This window comes from Rhinatrema bivittatum, chromosome 5 (genome assembly GCF_901001135.1).
Source record: "Rhinatrema bivittatum chromosome 5, aRhiBiv1.1, whole genome shotgun sequence".
In the NCBI taxonomy this organism is placed as follows: Eukaryota; Metazoa; Chordata; class Amphibia; order Gymnophiona; family Rhinatrematidae; genus Rhinatrema; species Rhinatrema bivittatum.
Genome location: NC_042619.1, coordinates 22,117,760 through 22,134,242, shown reverse-complemented (window position 1 = coordinate 22,134,242; position 16,483 = coordinate 22,117,760). Strand labels below are relative to the sequence as shown.

Genomic DNA, 16,483 nt, shown 5'->3' with positions numbered 1-16,483 from the left:
ACCGTTGCTCCACTCGGGACGGGTTCTGGTTGAACTGGAAGTCTAAAAGGAGCTGAAGATTAAAAAAAAAACAAAAACCTGCAAACTCAGGGTGCAGAGGCAGCTGGAAATGCACAGAAAAGTAGAAAGGAAGAGTAATTAGTGACTGTGCAATGGGTCTGCCCTTCAAATTAGCAGATTACAGGCAGGGGCTTTCACGTTGGAAATGATTTACATAAGTAATGAGGACGTCTTCCCCGGGGCAGAGGGACTTACAGGGTGCGCTTGGCCCCATCTCTCTTCTGAACCAGGGTTGGGATCTGGGCCCGTGGGCCTTCATTCGCAACTCAGACAGGTTTTTCACCTCCTCCCATCTTAGTCTACCCCAGCGAGGGTCCTGGGCCAGAACTCTGTAACCACGGGCCCGAAACCCGGCCACTAGGTGTGGGCACTGGGACTCCCCCCCCCCCCCCCCCCCAACCCAAGAGCCCTGAGTGCTGCCGCCACCAGCTCCCCCAACCCACAGAGCGAAAGACTGGAGCTGTGAAAGGAGCCCAGCACGGACACCGAGCCCCTGGAGCGGTCCAGCAGCACATCTTAAGTGACCATGCAACACTTACAATGGAAAGGCGATTCGTGAAGCGTTTTGTTTTTTGTTTTAATTTAATAAAAAGCCTGCCTGATGATCCCAAGGGCTGGAGGCAGGACAGCCAACCGGGCAGTTTCATTGCCCGGACACTCCCTGCTGCCCCCCTCATCCCAGTAAGATGGCCTGCCCCCCCCCAAATCTCCTTCCTGCCAAGCGTGGACGCCAGAGAGGTCTCCTCGTCGCAGACAGGCTGGCATGTCACTGCCGAGGGGAGCGCCGCTGCCACGCTGCACGTGTGCGGACAGACTGCCGGATAGAAAGACAGCCCTATTAATACCTAATTAATTAATACCTATTAATGTCAATTGTAAAGCCTGTTGCTAAGTTATTGTTAATTGTAAACCCCGGTGATGTATATTTTTACGTACTGCGGTATATAAAAATCCTTAAATAAATAAATAAATCCCTGCAATTTACTGTTCGTTTCGTACGGCGAAAGCAGTGCGGGGGGGGGGGGATACACGGAGCTGCCGGCGGTTACTGCAGGCCAGATGTGGACCTCCGTGGCTGCTGCCTGCACGGAGAGAGGAGCGGCCAGCACGGGGGGGAAGGGGCGATGCAACCCGAAGGCCGACGTCGGCCGGACGGGGTTACGCAGCCGCCCGGCCTCTTTCGGAGAGGAGAAGACTTCAATGGGAAAGCTGCCGGATTCTCCCGTGCCAAAAAAAAAAAAAAGAGCGGCTTTCGGTGCCAGCAGCAGCAGCAATGGTGCGGCCGTAAATCAAGCCACCGACCCACGCTCCCTTCCATGTAGGGAGGTACAAAAAAAAAAGAGAGAGAGAGAGAACACTGCAAGGCGCCCCCGTGAGAGGAGGATAAAGTTACTTCTTCCTATAAACAGGCCTAAAGGCAAGGCAGGCGCCTCTTTCCGCCAGGAGGTGCTTCCAGCCCGGGCCCCGCCACCAGCTGCATCCTTTCTGGGAGGGGCTGTGAAGGGCCGGCTCGGTGGTGATGCCGGGAACGGTGCGGTGGCGGCAGCTCTCAGGACCCGGGCGGAGGGGTCGCACCCAGACTCCGGGATTCAGGAAAGAGCCCTGGTGGAGAAGGGCTCCCCCCCCCCCCCCCCCGAGGATCTGTAGCCGAACTGGCAGGGGATATTCATTAGCATGGGGGGGGGGGGGGGGGCGGGGAATAGATCCTCGAGCAGTGGTGAAGGAAAAGCCGACAGGGCTGGCAGCCGGCACTGGGTCCAGCTGAGCTGGGAGCATAGCGGAGGGAAACTACCAGCTCAGAAAATTAAAAAGCAACTCGCAGGGCGACGCGTGGAGCCGGGGCAGTGCTCCCCGCGCGACGATTTGCATGGCCCTACCGGGTTCCATCCCCTATTACAAGGACCTGCTATGCAGGCAGTTTGCATGCGTGAATAATTTTTTTAATCTATTTATTTAAAAGGAGTTTTGTCCAAGGCGGAGCACAAGCAATAAAACATTCATAATAAAAGTTTACAACAAATTGGACGTATAAAAAAACAGTCACCGGCAATAAAACAAACAAGATAAATAATATTTGCATAAAAGCCATGCCCGTACTAGGGAATGCTAAACAACTTCTAATTTTCAGTGCACGGCAGATCTCTCTCACCTGTGCTCATGTAAATGCTGTTTTAAAGAGCAGCGTATTTAAGGCCTTTGTAAAACATTTAGGGCAAGTTACCATTCTGAGGTTTCTTACCGAGAAAGCTAAACCAAGAGAGCCGAGTTTGGCTGATGGGATCCCAAGTAGGTTTTTATTTGCGGATCTGAGATTGCGTGAAGGCCTGTACATACAAGCTATGGCATTTGCCCAGAGGGGAGTGGCCACATGGCCTAGGTCACATGACTGGCAAGATAAGGGCGGCGGGAAAGAAAGGGGGGGCTCGACTCCTGAACCCCCAATGATTTTGATACATTTGGGAAGGGAGGGGTGGGGAGGTACCCCCAGTGAACCCCCAATGATTTTGGGTGATACATTTGGGCGGGAAGGGGGTGCCCAGGGAAGTGCACTATACCCAGAGTTTAAGAACATAAGAACTTGCCATGCTGGGTCAGACCAAGGGTCCATCAAGCCCAGCATCCTGTTTCCAACAGAGGCCAAAAACCAGGCCACAAGAACCTGGCAAGTACCCAAACACTAAGAAGATCCCATGCTACTGATGCAATTAATAGCAGTGGCTATTCCCTAAGTAAACTTATTTATTTAACATCTTTTATATACCGGTATTAGTAGGGACATCATGCCGGTTCACAATAAACAGCAGAATTGAAATTACATAATAACAAGGGAGCGTAACTAGGAGGGGGTTAACTTGAGAACAGCATGGAAGGAATAGTTAAAACAGCAAGAGGTAACTCAGAAGAGACTTACGTAGAGGCTTAATGTGCAGTATCTTGGGGAAGCAGACCAGGAGGTCGCAAGTAAACAAGGTCCTATTCTGGCACGTTTGAATAACCAGGTTTTTAATTTCTTCTTAAATTTAATGGGGCATGGTTCAAGGCGCAGGATAGAGGGAAGATTAATAGCCGTTAATGGACTTCTCCTCCAAGAACTTATCCAAACCTTTTTTTGAACCCAGCTACACTAACTGCACTAACCACATCCTCTGGCAACAAATTCCAGAGCTTTATTGTGCATTGAGTGAAAAAGAATTTTCTCCTATTAGTCTTAAATGTGCTACTTGCTAACTTCATGGAATGCCCCCTAGTCCTTCTATTATTCGAAAGTGTAAATAACCGAGTCACATCTACTCATTCAAGACCTCTCATGATCTTAAACACCTCTATCATATCCCCCCTCAGCCGTCTCTTCTCCAAGCTGAACAGCCCTAACCTCTTCAGCCTTTCCTCATAGGGGAGCTGTTCCATTCCCCTTATCATTTTGGTTGCCCTTCTCTGTACCTTCTCCATCGCAACTATATCTTTTTTTGAAATGCGGTGACCAGAATTGTGCACAGTATTCAAGGTGTGGTCTCACCATGGAGCGATACAGAGGCATTATGACATTTTCCGTTTTATTAACCATTCCCTTCCTAATAATTCCTAACATTCTATTTGCTTTTTTGACTGCTGCAGTACACTGAGCCGACGATTTTAAAATATTATCCACTATGATGCCTAGATCTTTTTCCTGGATGGTAGCTCCTAATATGGAACCTAACATTGTGTAACTACAGCAAGGGTTATTTTTCCCTATATGCAACACCTTGCACTTATCCACATTCAATTTCATCTGCCATTTGGATGCCCAATCTTCAAGTCTTGCAAGGTCCTCCTATAATGTATCACAATCCGCTTGTGATTTAACTACTCTGAATAATTTTGTATCATCCGCATATTTGATAACCTCACTCGTCATATTCCTTTCCAGATCATTGATATATATATTTAAAAGCACCGGTCCAAGTACAGATCCCTGAGGCACTCCACTGTTTACCCTTTTCCACTGAGAAAATTGACCATTCAATCCTACTCTCTGTTTCCTGTCTCTTAACCAGTTTGTAATCCATTAAAGGACATCGCCTCCTATCCCATGACTTTTTAGTTTTCTAAGAAACCTCTCATGAGGGACTTTGTCAAACGCCTTCTGAAAATCTAAATACACAACATCTACCGGTTCACCTTTATCCACATGTTTATTAACCCCTTCAAAAAAGTGAAGCAGGTTTGTGAGGCAAGACTTCCCTTGGGTAAATCCATGTTGACTGTGTCCCATTAAACCATGTCTTTCTATATGCTCTGTGATTTTGATCACAAAAGGGGAGAAAACCTTTAGTAAACAGGCCCCTAAAATAGCAAACTCTGAATTTGTGACATTCTTTTTATTTAATCTGTTGACAGAGCCAGAATAAGCCAAACATTCTGTTTTTAACCGGGTCCCAGAAGCAGGAAGAGATAAAAGTGTCTTGCCCAAGGTGACCCTGAGCGTCAGTGGCTGCGGGAGTCTTTACCTCATGTCCCAGGACATCTCCTGAATAAGTCTGGCGCCCTGACCAAGAGACCGCACCTTCCCCCTGGATTTGTCACACAGCACCCCACGAACACGTATGTACCTCTTACATCCCCCTCCCAAATACTGCACGAGATGCTGACACGGCAGCCTTAACGAAGCTAAATGACATCGCAACGAGCTCGTGCCTCGTTACAGTTTCACACAAGATAATCCAATGATTAAATAATTAATTCCGCACCGATTCCGTTCAGGTGGAATACAAAAAAAAATGGAGTCCTTTGTTTCCAGGATGTCTTACAAAAGTTCAAGAGCACTGGAAGGGAGCTGCCCAGGCGAGGAAGGCACCTGGCCTTTGGCACAGGTCATCAGGGCACACCCAAGGGTACACATCCCCCCCTCACGGTTATCAGAATGGCCGACACTCAAGGATTGCTACACCACTCACCCGAGGAAGCCCAGCAAAATCACCAGTGACCTGTGAAAAAAAACAGTGATCCGGGGCACCAGCCCGCTGCACTCCCCTCCACCGTATTACAAAAACGTAACGAGTGTGTTGCATTTACTCCTAATGGGATTACTTACCCTAGTAACAGCTTATGGGTAGGGACTGAAATGTGTGCCATAACAGTCCAGACAAGTAATCTGATTAAATCTGAAAATTAATTCTTTATAGATACTTTTTTGAAAGCAGTTCAACGCTTTGCCAGGTCTCCCGCAGAAAGCTTGAAAGTTAGCAGGCCCGGCTGTCAAAAGGGAGATTTGCCTTCTCGTCTCCTCCATGCCCAGGCACTGCTGCCTTTCCTCTGAGTAGGGACAGCGCCACAAAGATCGATTTAGGATTAAAATAATAGGAGGGAGGGGTGACGGGGACAAGCAGTTCATGTGCCTACGCGCTGGAGTTTAATAAGAAAAGCAGATAGGGGCAGACGAACCAGCGGGGCACGATTCAAAGGAACGCCAAGAGCTGTCGGACCAGGGTGCTGCTTACCCCCCAAGAGCGAGGACAAAATTATTTCAATAATAAATTCCACTGCTCTCAAGAGCGGCCACAGGCCAGAAGATCCTGGCTTGCAGGGTTTGCTGAACATGACGAGAGGAAGGGTCAAAGCAATCCCATCAGTGCTGCCGGACCATGGAGTCCCCAATTCCACCCGATCCCTTTAATCCAATCTCACTCAGCGGGGAATGCCAGGACCACGGGAGGAGTTTGGCTCTGCGATCCAAGATCAATTGTGATTCTTACAGTCCATGTCTACCAAAACATGGCTGACCTTGCCGGCTACGATGTCTCTCTTCTTGTACGCTGCTTCTTTTGAAGGGGGCCAAACAGGTCCTTCAGAATCCCGACAGTGTCCATAGAGTGAATTAAAAAAAAAAAAAACTAGGTGTCTGCCTCACCATCTAATTTACCCAAGCTCTCTCTTGTATTCGCACTCCTCCACCACGTTTGGAGACGATGTTTGCAGAGCAAAGGCGGCTTTTGTCTGTCCACCAGTGACTACGGGATGGAAATCTGTGTAAACCCTCTCTGAAAGGGTGTGCCGAGTATAGCTCGTTCCCAAACACTTCAAGACCCCACCGGTGCAGCTAACGCACAAAAACATTGTCCCACTCAAGAGCGATCTGCCAGACTCTACTGTAATCCAGTGTCCTCAATAGAAAGGTTTTGACAAACAGCGCATTTACACCTGGTAAAGAATCGGTAGCCCCCATTCACTAATGCCAATAACTCAGTCGGGATCTCCTCCCTCCACTCTGGCCCACTCTCCTGCTATGTTAAGGAATCTCCCACAGCCCCCTTAGGGTATCCGTCTTGCCTAGCTGCACCTCTGCAGGACAGACTCCTTTAATAGCAGGCTGGCACAGCTCCTCCGTGCGCTCACGTGAAGCAACACATTGGCTCCTTTCTGTAGATTCACAGCAGACAACCGATCCTCTCCTTCCCAGAACACTACTACAGCAAGAAGCTTTATTCCACCTTATTCTTGGGCAACTCTTACTCCTACCTGTCCTCGACCTTGAGGCACCAGAAGAAACGAGGGAATGGAAAGCTTCTGCTTTTACGTTTCCCTCTCTTACTCCTTGGTAGGGAGCTTTACGGACTCCTGCCCCCAAGTCTGCAGCTACTCCCAACTTCGACTACATCACTCACGGAGTTATATAAAACAGCGGTCCCCAACCCTGTCCTGGGGGCCCCACCAGCCAGTCGGGTTTTCAGGAAATCCGCAACGAACATGCATGAGAGAAAATTTGCATGTCATGGAGGCAGTGCATGCAAATTTTCTCTCATGCATATTCATTGTGGATATCCTGAAAACCCGACTGGCTGGTGGGGCCCCCAGGACAGGGTTGGGGACCACTGCTCTAATACACCAAGGCAGTGCTACCCCACCAGCGCGCCTTCAGCCCCGATCAGGCCAGCGCCTGGGCTCTGCTCTCAGAGCCTCACAGCAACGAGAGACGCCAGCGGTGGCTGTTAAACAGGCAGGAGCTCCAAGGTGAGAACCTGTGCCATCATGCGTGCCTCCTCTTCCCAGCTACGGCAGGAAGCCCCAGAGTGTGGTAATTAATGGGCGGCAAGCAGGGAAGGGATAACTAGGGCCCAGCACCTCCTCATCTCCCCCCCCCCCCCCCCCCCCCCCGTGCTTCCCAGGAGCCCTGCCAGCCTCTCTAATCTCCAGGGCTGCGTGAGAAAAGGGGGAGCAGGCAAATGAGTGGGACGTGACTCATTCTGAATGCTGGGAACAGCAGCAGCGGAGGAGCCCTGGAAGCCACGTGTGGCGGCCAGAAAGTAACCAGCCGAGCCAGATGCCCACAATGCAAAGTCTTCCTTCTCCTGCCCATGCATATGGAGGGAGCTGGAACCCTGTGATGAGCTCGTGGGTCTTCCCATCCCATTTGCAAGAGAGAGACTGGCGAGGCTCTCAGTGCTTCCCCCGGCTTTTCTTTTCACCACACGCGTCCCTCTCCACGTCTACGCTGCCTGCCCCTGTAGAGAGTGGTAATGCACACGGACAGGCCCCTTTCTCGCCTCTCCTCAAAGTCCTGGAAACACTGCCTCCCCCTTCTCAGTCTACATCCTCTCTGCAGTCTCCGGCTCTCTTTAGGTTCTGGAAAAGTCTGGCGAATCCATTCCGCCTTCAGGCCTCACCAAGCAACCAACGCTGCTAATACCTATCAGCCGGTAACTTGGGGGCAAAATTCTGGAAGAAACAAGAGAGAGTTCTGTCCTCGCAGTCCAACAGAACCGTTGCTGGCCACTGCCTCTCTGGAGCACACACAGCATTCAGCACAGCTCACGGTCCTTTCTTTGAGTCAACGCACACCTGGAAACATTAAGCAGTAGCTTGGGAGTCTTTAACTTTCCACCCATCCTTCCCTTTAGAGACTCCACCCCCAGTCCCTCCCCCCTCTTATTAATCACCTGACCCCCTTATGTCATCAAAAAAGAATGCTGGGAGTTGTAGTACTGAATAGATTTGACTAGCTCTGAAGGTCTCTCTCTCTCTCTCTCATACTTGATCATAAGGGATATTATACACACCATCAAGGTGCCACCCAACATTTTCCAAAATGTAAGTATGTCTTGAGCTTAAAAAAATTTGAGAAACACTGTGCTAGGGGGTCTATGTATTCCTTCACAGGCACGTTTGATTGTGGCACACTCAAAAAAGGGGTGATCTCACAAACATGTCCATGTAGGTAGGGAACCTACCACTGGGGTATCCACAGGTTCCCTACATAAGTACCACAAATTATGTGCTCTGTCCCTGGTTTGTTCCTCTTTTTTCCCCCCACTAGCCTCATTTTGTATGCCGCCTGGGCATCAGCTACTAATGTGCCAGTGGAGATGCCTCCAACCAATAATCGCTTGACTAACAGCACAGTTTAGTCGTCATGGGCTACACAAGACGTGGGACTTTTCACTCCGAATGACACCGACCCACCGCCAGATCAGCAGTAAGAAACTCGCCCCTGTGTAAGCAGGTCACCCTAACCCAGGTAGCACAGGAATCAGCAACTGGACCCTTCATGCAGACCGAATGGCACAGCTCAACCCTCAAACACACCGCGGAAATCTCAAAGCTGACCGACGAATACAGCGAGAACATTTCTTTATCTTCTGATGGGACTTTTCCCATCCACAAAGTAACCCTTCCCCAGCGTGCCTCTTCATAATAAACAGCTTCTGGGAACAAAACCAAAATAACCGGACTGGGCCTCACCCGGAAACGGGCATGCGGGACTTTCACGACTAATGGAGAGGTTTTCCTTCCCACCTTCCCTTCAGAGAAGAAGCTGAATTTAAAAAAAAAAAAAAAAAAAGACCCACTGGCAAACCATGGCTTCCAGACCCAAGTCAAAGTTACGTACAGAGGGCGCCTGCCTCCAGGAATCCTACTAAAACATTTCAAGCACGATTTAAAAACAAACAAAAAAGAAAGCTTCAAACGATTTGGTCCAGTTCCACCACTGGTAAACCATGGGCCATTCCTACAGCTGTGCCCTCGGACCACCATAAACCTCCAGCCCCATCCCGAACCCATTACTGGTGCGCAGGTGCGTTACGCTCTGCCAAACCGAAAGTCAGCCCTGAGGGGGGGCCAAGTCAGGACTGGGAGGCATCGGGCAAAACTTGACTCCAAGCCGGATCAGAGCCTTAACCCTTAACGTGACCTGCCCTGCAATAACTCGTAAACAAAGAGTGGCCAGGAAGAATGTAAACCCCTCTCCCTCTCACACGGATCGATACTGTAAAACCGCGGGAGAGCGGACGAACGCCCGCTCTCCCGGCGCACGCACCGGCCCTTCGCCGGTGCGAGCGATCCAGTATTCAAATGAGGCGACGCGGTGCAAACGAGGAAAAGGAGGCGCTAGGGACACTAGCGCGTCCCTAGCGCCTCCTTTTGGCCTGGAGCGGCGGCTGTCAGCGGGTTTGACAGCCGACGCTCAATTTTGCCGGCGTCGGTTCTCGAGCCCGCTGACAGCCACGGGCTCGGAAACCGGACGCCGGCAAAATTGAGCGTCCGGTTTTCGGCCCGACAGCCGCGGGCCGAATTCAAATTTATTTATTTTTTTTACTTTTTTTTACTTTTGGGGACCTCCGACTTAATATCGCTATGATATTAAGTCGGAGGGTGCACAGAAAAGCAGTTTTTACTGCTTTTCTGTGCACTTTCCTGGCGCCGGAAGAAATTAGCGCCGACCTTTGGGTCGGCGCTAATTTCTTAGAGTAAAATGTGCGGCTTGGCTGCACATTTTACTTACTGGATCCCGCGCGCATACCTAATAGGGCCATCAACATGCATTTGCATGTTGAGGGCGCTATTAGGTGCCGCGGGTGGGCCGCGTGTTTTCCTCCCCTTACTGAATAAGGGGTAAGGGAAAACACGCGTCCAGAGCAGGCTGACAGTGCGCTCCGACGGAGCACACTTTACTGGATCGACCTGACAGAGAGAGAGAGAGGGCGGGCAGGACAAGAGCTGGGAAATTCTCGGAAAGCCAGGCGCACCACCCACCTTACAGAGGCCGATACAATATAACGCGCTCGGCCTTGCACGCAGCTTGACGCGCGTTTTGGAGGCGCAAGAATAACTCCCGATGCAATAATGGGATCAGCGCCTCCAAACCAGCAGGTAACCAACAGCGCTCATCCCATGCAAATGTCATGTTGACGAGGCTCCCGATGCAAAAAAAAAAAAAAATCACCGTGCGCCCAACATGCACGTTTTTACCCGCAAAAATTAACGCCAGCCCCGGAGGTGGCGTTACGTGTTGACGCACCCCCCACGCCATCAATAAAAAAAAAAAGCAGAAAAATACTACTTTTCTGTGGTTCCTCCCACGTTTGTAGCGATACTAAGTGGGAGGAACCACAGAAAGCAGATCGTGGAAAAAAAAAAAAAAAGTACCGTTGGCGGTCAGGTTAGGAAAACGGACGATCAAATTTACGAAAATCCATTTTTCTAACCGTGGCTGTGTCCGCAGCCACGTCTCCCGGGAGCCCGATGCCAAGGAATGCGCTAGGGGATGCACAATTGATGCCTGGCGCGTCCTTTTTAGCGCGGCACCTCATCGCCATACCGCGTGGCGCGCCCGCGAGAGGTGGGTGGGGGCGTACGTCGGGAAAACGGGCGCTCGGTGCAAGCACCCGTTCTCCGCGCTCTTTTACTGCGTCGGCCCCTGCGTGCTGGTGCAGTCGAAAGGTTTCGGAGAGGTTAAAGTCTGCCCTTGTTCTTTAGGCAAGGACCTAGCAAACAGCTACAAATACTTGCTTAGGGGAATGCTTCACAAGTTAGCCCAGGCGGAACTGAAGGAGAGCTCCAGGACGCATTCACTGCCCTCCAATCTCCGTCCAAAAGTACTCAAAGTTGCTCTGATAAAAATCCATCACCGCCTAAGACCTTAACTATTCAGATAGAGCAGAGGGTCCCGTGGGACCCAGAGATGTCTGGAGCCCCCCCCCCCCCCCCCTGCTGCCAGTCTCTGCCAAAGGGCGAGGATCCCTTCAGCGCACAGCTCAATCCTCTCTAGAAATGCATCAGACTGGCATTCACTTTGGGGGGGGGAGGGGAGTGGGGGGGGGGCACGACCAAGTCAGAAAGCCAGCTCTGGCCGCCAGGTCACATAACAGGCTCACAGTGCTTACCAGCACTAGCAGGTTTTGCTTGGCCAGCTGGGGGCTCTCCAATCACAGCAGCCAAAAAAAACAAAACTAAATTAAGCTAAAAAAAAAAAAAAAGAATGCTATGGTATTTAGATCAGGCCCGGAAGGTACTTCATGGGGTCTGTCAGGTACCCTTACCCTGCCTGGCCAGCACCAGGAACTCGGCAAAGCTTTTGGCCGCTCAGCCCATCCCACAAGAGGAACTGCCCAGGAAGGAAGCAGATTTGGGGTTTTGGGCGGGGGAGGAGGGGGGGGTTCTCCACTACATGAGAACTTTTTATATTGGGTCGGTACCGGGAGAGGGAGCAACAGCCAGCACCGTTTCATGTTAGAACTGGATGCTTTTGTTTTGCCCGCATGTATTAAAAGAAGTCAAAAGAGAAAAAAAATTATATATGTATATATAAATAAACAGCACACAGAAGAAAGAAAGCCCATTTACATAAAATGTAAAAAAAAAATGTAAAGATTAAAAAAAATAAATAAATAACATATCCTGGGGGCAAACAATTCACAGAGAACAGTTGTTACCAATTTAGCAGAAAGTTTATGTTCTGGTGAACCCAATGTTCAGTTTTAGTAAACATACCTCGCTAAAGGAAAAACATTAATCCGTTTTTAGCTGGCAAGCAGGACTAGCACAGTTTTGAACTTTTTTTTATTTATTTTTACTGATGGGATCACAGACCGGATCCTGGGGAGTCCACTTTAAAACCCTTTCAGCTTTTACATCAAACCGACTGCACTAAAATCAGAAGAAAACACAGGCAGTTCAAGCGGGAGTGGGACATAAAAAGCAAGAAACCTGCCCCCCCCCCCCCCCTGCTAACATTTTACCGCGCAATCATTTAACGCTCTTTCACGGTCAGAAAAAAAGGGTAAAAACTAAAATCTCTCTGCTGCAGTCCAAAGGCGAGGAGCGGCGCACAGCTTAGCGCACGTTGTCCGCACGACAGGGCGCACAGCAACTTTCAGATCCCATTCAGGAAGGAAACGAGACAGCAAGTTGCTTCCGATTAGACTTTCGGATTTAATTCCCTGCAGATGCCTCCTGTTTGCCTTCCATCTGTACAAACAGCTGACACACAGAGCACATCCACCAAGAACCGCAGTCCCAGAAACGGCTTCCCTGCAAAGCGATTTAGCAAGGGGAAGGAACATCAAGTCGTTTTTTTTTTTCTCTTTCAGCCTTGCCTCCTGCACTAACCCAGGATTACAGGCAAAACACATCAGGAATACATTTGGATAAGAAGCCGGGCTAAAGCTCTGTAACGATCAAAGGCTCTACTAAGGGGGTTTCTTACCACCAACAGCAGAAGCAGACCATCACCAATAGCTGTTTAATATTCTGCCTTTTGCTATCGGTCTCAAAGGCAGACTGCAATCAAGATTATAATGAAAAAAAGTCACGACTTCATCTAGCTTAGAATCAATACAAGGCACATCAAACCTGGAGGAGGTAAAGTATACATGCATATCCGGCTAGAGAAAGGAGGGAGACCGTAGTGTTATATAGAGTTGCTCAGAAAGGAACTACTACATAAACCGAAACGCAAAGATTCAGCCACCGAAAGAGATGGATGAGTGTCTACCGATAAACGTTTAAATAACTGAACAGCACTTACCACATGAGGCTTATTCTTGCTGCTGCTGGTGGTGCCTAAGTCCCCCTGCTGTTTAGGAGCTTTCAGCAGCTTGGGTTCTGCAGTAGTCGGTGTAGTAGGCGTAGATCTGGACAAATCCACAGTACTGGCAGAAGAATCACCAGAGTTTAGGCTCAACGTGTACTTCTTGGAAACATCCTCCAAGGATGGGGCTTGGAGGACCGGGTAGCACTTCACTGGGAGTCTTGAAGGTTCTGGGATAGTTATATGGACTCCTTGATGTCCTGATATGGTGGACTCTGGCGCTGTGATGGGGATAAACGTTGCGGGTTCACTGGTGTGCCGGATATGTTTGGATGTAGGCCTTGACCTTGCCAGGGCTATGTGACCTGGAGATACAAGCTCCTCTTGCCTGCATTCTTGACGAGTCACTCTGTTGGTCCATTTCTTGGAACTGCGTCTAGCCATCATTGGCGATAAGACTTCTGCAAGCTTGGGGTGCAAACCGAAGGCCTGATTTCCTTCTCCATTCTCTCCTAGGCCCAATGCTAGAACTTGTTCTGACTGGGCATGCAGTTTGCTCATCTCTTTGCTCAGTTCTTCCAATTCCCCCAGTTCATCTTTTTGCTCAGAAAGTATGGGTTCACTGCTGGAAGGTGGGATGGACTGTTCTGTCTCATTTATAGGTTCACCAGGATCCTCAAAACCTGTAGGGGACAACACACCTCGGCGACTTGGATCACTAAATGACTTTTTCTTGACGGTTTTCCCATTGCCTTTTTCATCAATCACTTTGTCCATGGCTCCTGGCTGGCTAACAATGTTCTGGATGACTGTGTTGTAGTCTTTCACCCCGTCACTACAGACAGACAGGTCACTGGCAGCACTTCCTGTGCACTCAGACAGAGCTATGGCAGAAGCTTCTGGAATGCCAGGCTTGGAGTTCAGTGATCCAAGAAGGTTGCTGTCAACAGAAAAGTTCTTGACGTCTTCAGATGTTGAGCAATTTCTGTGAGGCATAGGGTCACTCAATGACCTGTAGGCTTCGCCACTCAACTCTCCAAGGCTAGAATCAGAGCCATTGTTGCCAACAGATGGGAACTTTCTTCTGCGACGGGTGGAACTGGGGGTGGAAGGCGTTTCTGGGCCCTGTGTTGCACTTTTACCACCACGGGCATCAACGCACTCTAAGTTCATCCTAGCCAAGGGGGCAAGCAGTTGCATGTCTCTGTTGTTAACATGATCAGGCAATTTCTCTTCTCCTTGGGAATCACTTGTCTTCCATACTGTCAGCGTCTGCCCATGATCCTTGAAGACTGTGCCCGTGGGACCAGTTTCAGGCTCAGTCACGATACCTTCATCTGTCATGCTGGACTCATGGCCAGACAGCTCCTCCAAAGACTTTCCACATGACAGGTTCTCCTCCGAATCGACCTTCTTGAAACATTTTCCAAGCGCTTTGTTTTCTAAGAGTGCCCTGTCAACCTCTTCCAGTCTCTCAGCAAACTCTTCCAAACATTTCAAACTTCCACTGTCCTTCTGATCAACGTTTAACCCAAAGTCATGTTGAGCGCCAATCTGGTTTATTTTTTCAAAGACTTGTTGCGCCTCTTGGACATACTGATCCTGAATCACATCTGTTGACGTTTCCTCCCCCTCCCTTTGTCCAATATCGCTGTCTGTTTCTCTGTCCGACCCAAATGTGTTATGATGCTCCCCGGTGGCAAGCATGAGCTCCGAGGAGCTCTGCTTAATGCGGGCCTGAAGGAGAACTCTCCGCGAGCTTGGCTTATCGGAACCCGTGAAGGACTTGGTGCGCCGGAGAGTCGCAGTCAGGTCTTTCAGTGTTGGCCGGCCGCCTGGCACCACTCGATTGGGAGTCTGAAGGATGCTCTTACCTTTTCCCGCCCACAGGTGCCCAGCTGTGCTGCTGCCCGAGGTCACCCCATCCTGATCAGTGAGCCCTTTGATCCCTTTCTGTCTCACTTTCAGCTCGGCCAGATCTGACCTCAGAAAACTCAGGAGGGTGAGTGTCTCCGAAGCTATGTCAGGATTCGACATGGACTTTCTGTGGTTTGATTTCTCAGTTCCCTGGGCAAGGCAATGCACGCTGTCGCTTGAACTTTCGGCTCTTCCTTTCGCCGTGGGCATCTTTGGACGGACGCGGACCTGCGGCCTCGAAGCCCAATCATTTTGACCGAGGCTGGGTGACCTGTATATGTTGTAAACCCCTGGAAAGCTTCTACTCTGCCCTGAAAATCCAGGACCAGCATGGTCTTCTTCTTTCAACGTTTCAGTGCTCGAGTAGCGACTGCTGTTTTTGGAACCACAGGGGCTGGGCACGAAAGAAGGAATGTTAATTTTTGCCACCCGAGCCACTAGGGGAATGGGCGAGGGCGAGGCCAGGTGGCCATGGCTGGGTGATGGGGCCAGACTCTGCTTGTCCTGGGCAGAACTGGCACCTGCCCCCAGCTGGCTGGACGAGAGCTTCGGGCCATCATGGCCCCGCGGGTGCCTTCCAGTGGGCACCAGGCCGTCACTGTCATCCGACTCCCCTGCCCGGGAGCCTGCGTCTTTCTTCCTCCTGCGAACCGAGCGTTTCCTGGGGGGTGCGGGCCGCTTCTCCTCCTCCTCCTCCCCCGGCTCCCCATCGCTGGAGCTGTGCCAGGCGCGCGGGGCCGCCTCGGGCGCCGGGAGAGTGGAGGGACCGCAGGGGCGGGGCGAGGATAGACCCGGCTGCCGCCCGCCGTTCTCTCCGAACAGCTTGCGCATCTCGGTGACGCTGGGCCAGGAGGGGTCCGCCGCCTCGTCGCTGGGGGCCCGGGCACGGGGCGGCGGGCTCTGGACGGCTGGCTCGGGCGAGTCCCCTGGCGGCGGGGCTAGGAAGCGCTCGGAGAGGCTGCGGACGGAGGGTGAGGGCGAGCGGGCAGCCGCCGCCGAGATCTTGGACACCCTCCTGGCAGCTCGGGTGAGCGATCGCTGCGTTTTGTGGCAGGGGGGCTGGGCCAGGGCTGCCCCGGACTGGCCGCCTCCTGCTCCTCCTCCTCCTCCCGGGGCGCTCCAGCCTCGCAGGCGCTGGAAGGAAACGCTCCTGTAAATGCAAACTTTCCCTCCGGCCGCCCCCTCCTCCTCCTCCGCCATTGTCTCTCGCTAGCCCACAACTTTGGAATTCTTTAACTCCTCGCTTGCAAAAAAAAAAACCCCCAAAAAAATCCCAAGTGCAAATAATAATCCAAGGGTGGGAATTCTAAAAACAGCAAAGTGAAAAAAGAAAATCACTGCTCCTCGCTCCTTCTCTCTATCCAAGTCATTTCTGATGCACACAAAATGAAAAAAAAAGTTTTGCAATCAGGAGCAGAGCCCAGCACGGATCGGCTCACGTTGCAGCTTTCCCCTGCAGGCTCTCGAGGGGTGAGGGGCGGTCCTTCTCCGTTTCCATCGGGAGGGCGCCTCGGGGTGGGGGGGCAGAAGCCACTTAAAGGCTCGGCCGGCGCCCGCCGCCTCTCCTCCTCCATCCCGGCCGGCGAAAGGCGCTCATTCTCCCCCCCCCCCCTTCCCCCGCTCCACTTTCCCTGACTTTTCGCTCTAATTTTTTTTTTTTTTTTTTTGGTGCATGCAAATAAACTTTGCTTGGGAGAGGCGGGGTTTCATTAGCAGAGG

General features: G+C 51.0%; 1 protein-coding gene across 3 annotated transcripts in view; it reads right to left on the bottom strand.

Annotated features, from left to right (window-relative positions):
* ARHGEF17 (Rho guanine nucleotide exchange factor 17) overlaps positions 1-15,991 on the bottom strand; it is a 398,121-nt gene extending 382,130 nt beyond the window's left edge. For all 3 annotated transcript variants that reach the window (XM_029602126.1, XM_029602128.1, XM_029602129.1), the window contains exon 1: positions 12,845-15,991. In XM_029602126.1, the coding sequence (XP_029457986.1) occupies positions 12,845-15,964 (3,120 nt within the window). In that variant the 5' untranslated portion in view covers positions 15,965-15,991. The remainder of the gene's footprint in view (positions 1-12,844) is intronic.
* Between the last annotated feature and the right edge of the window lie 492 nt (positions 15,992-16,483).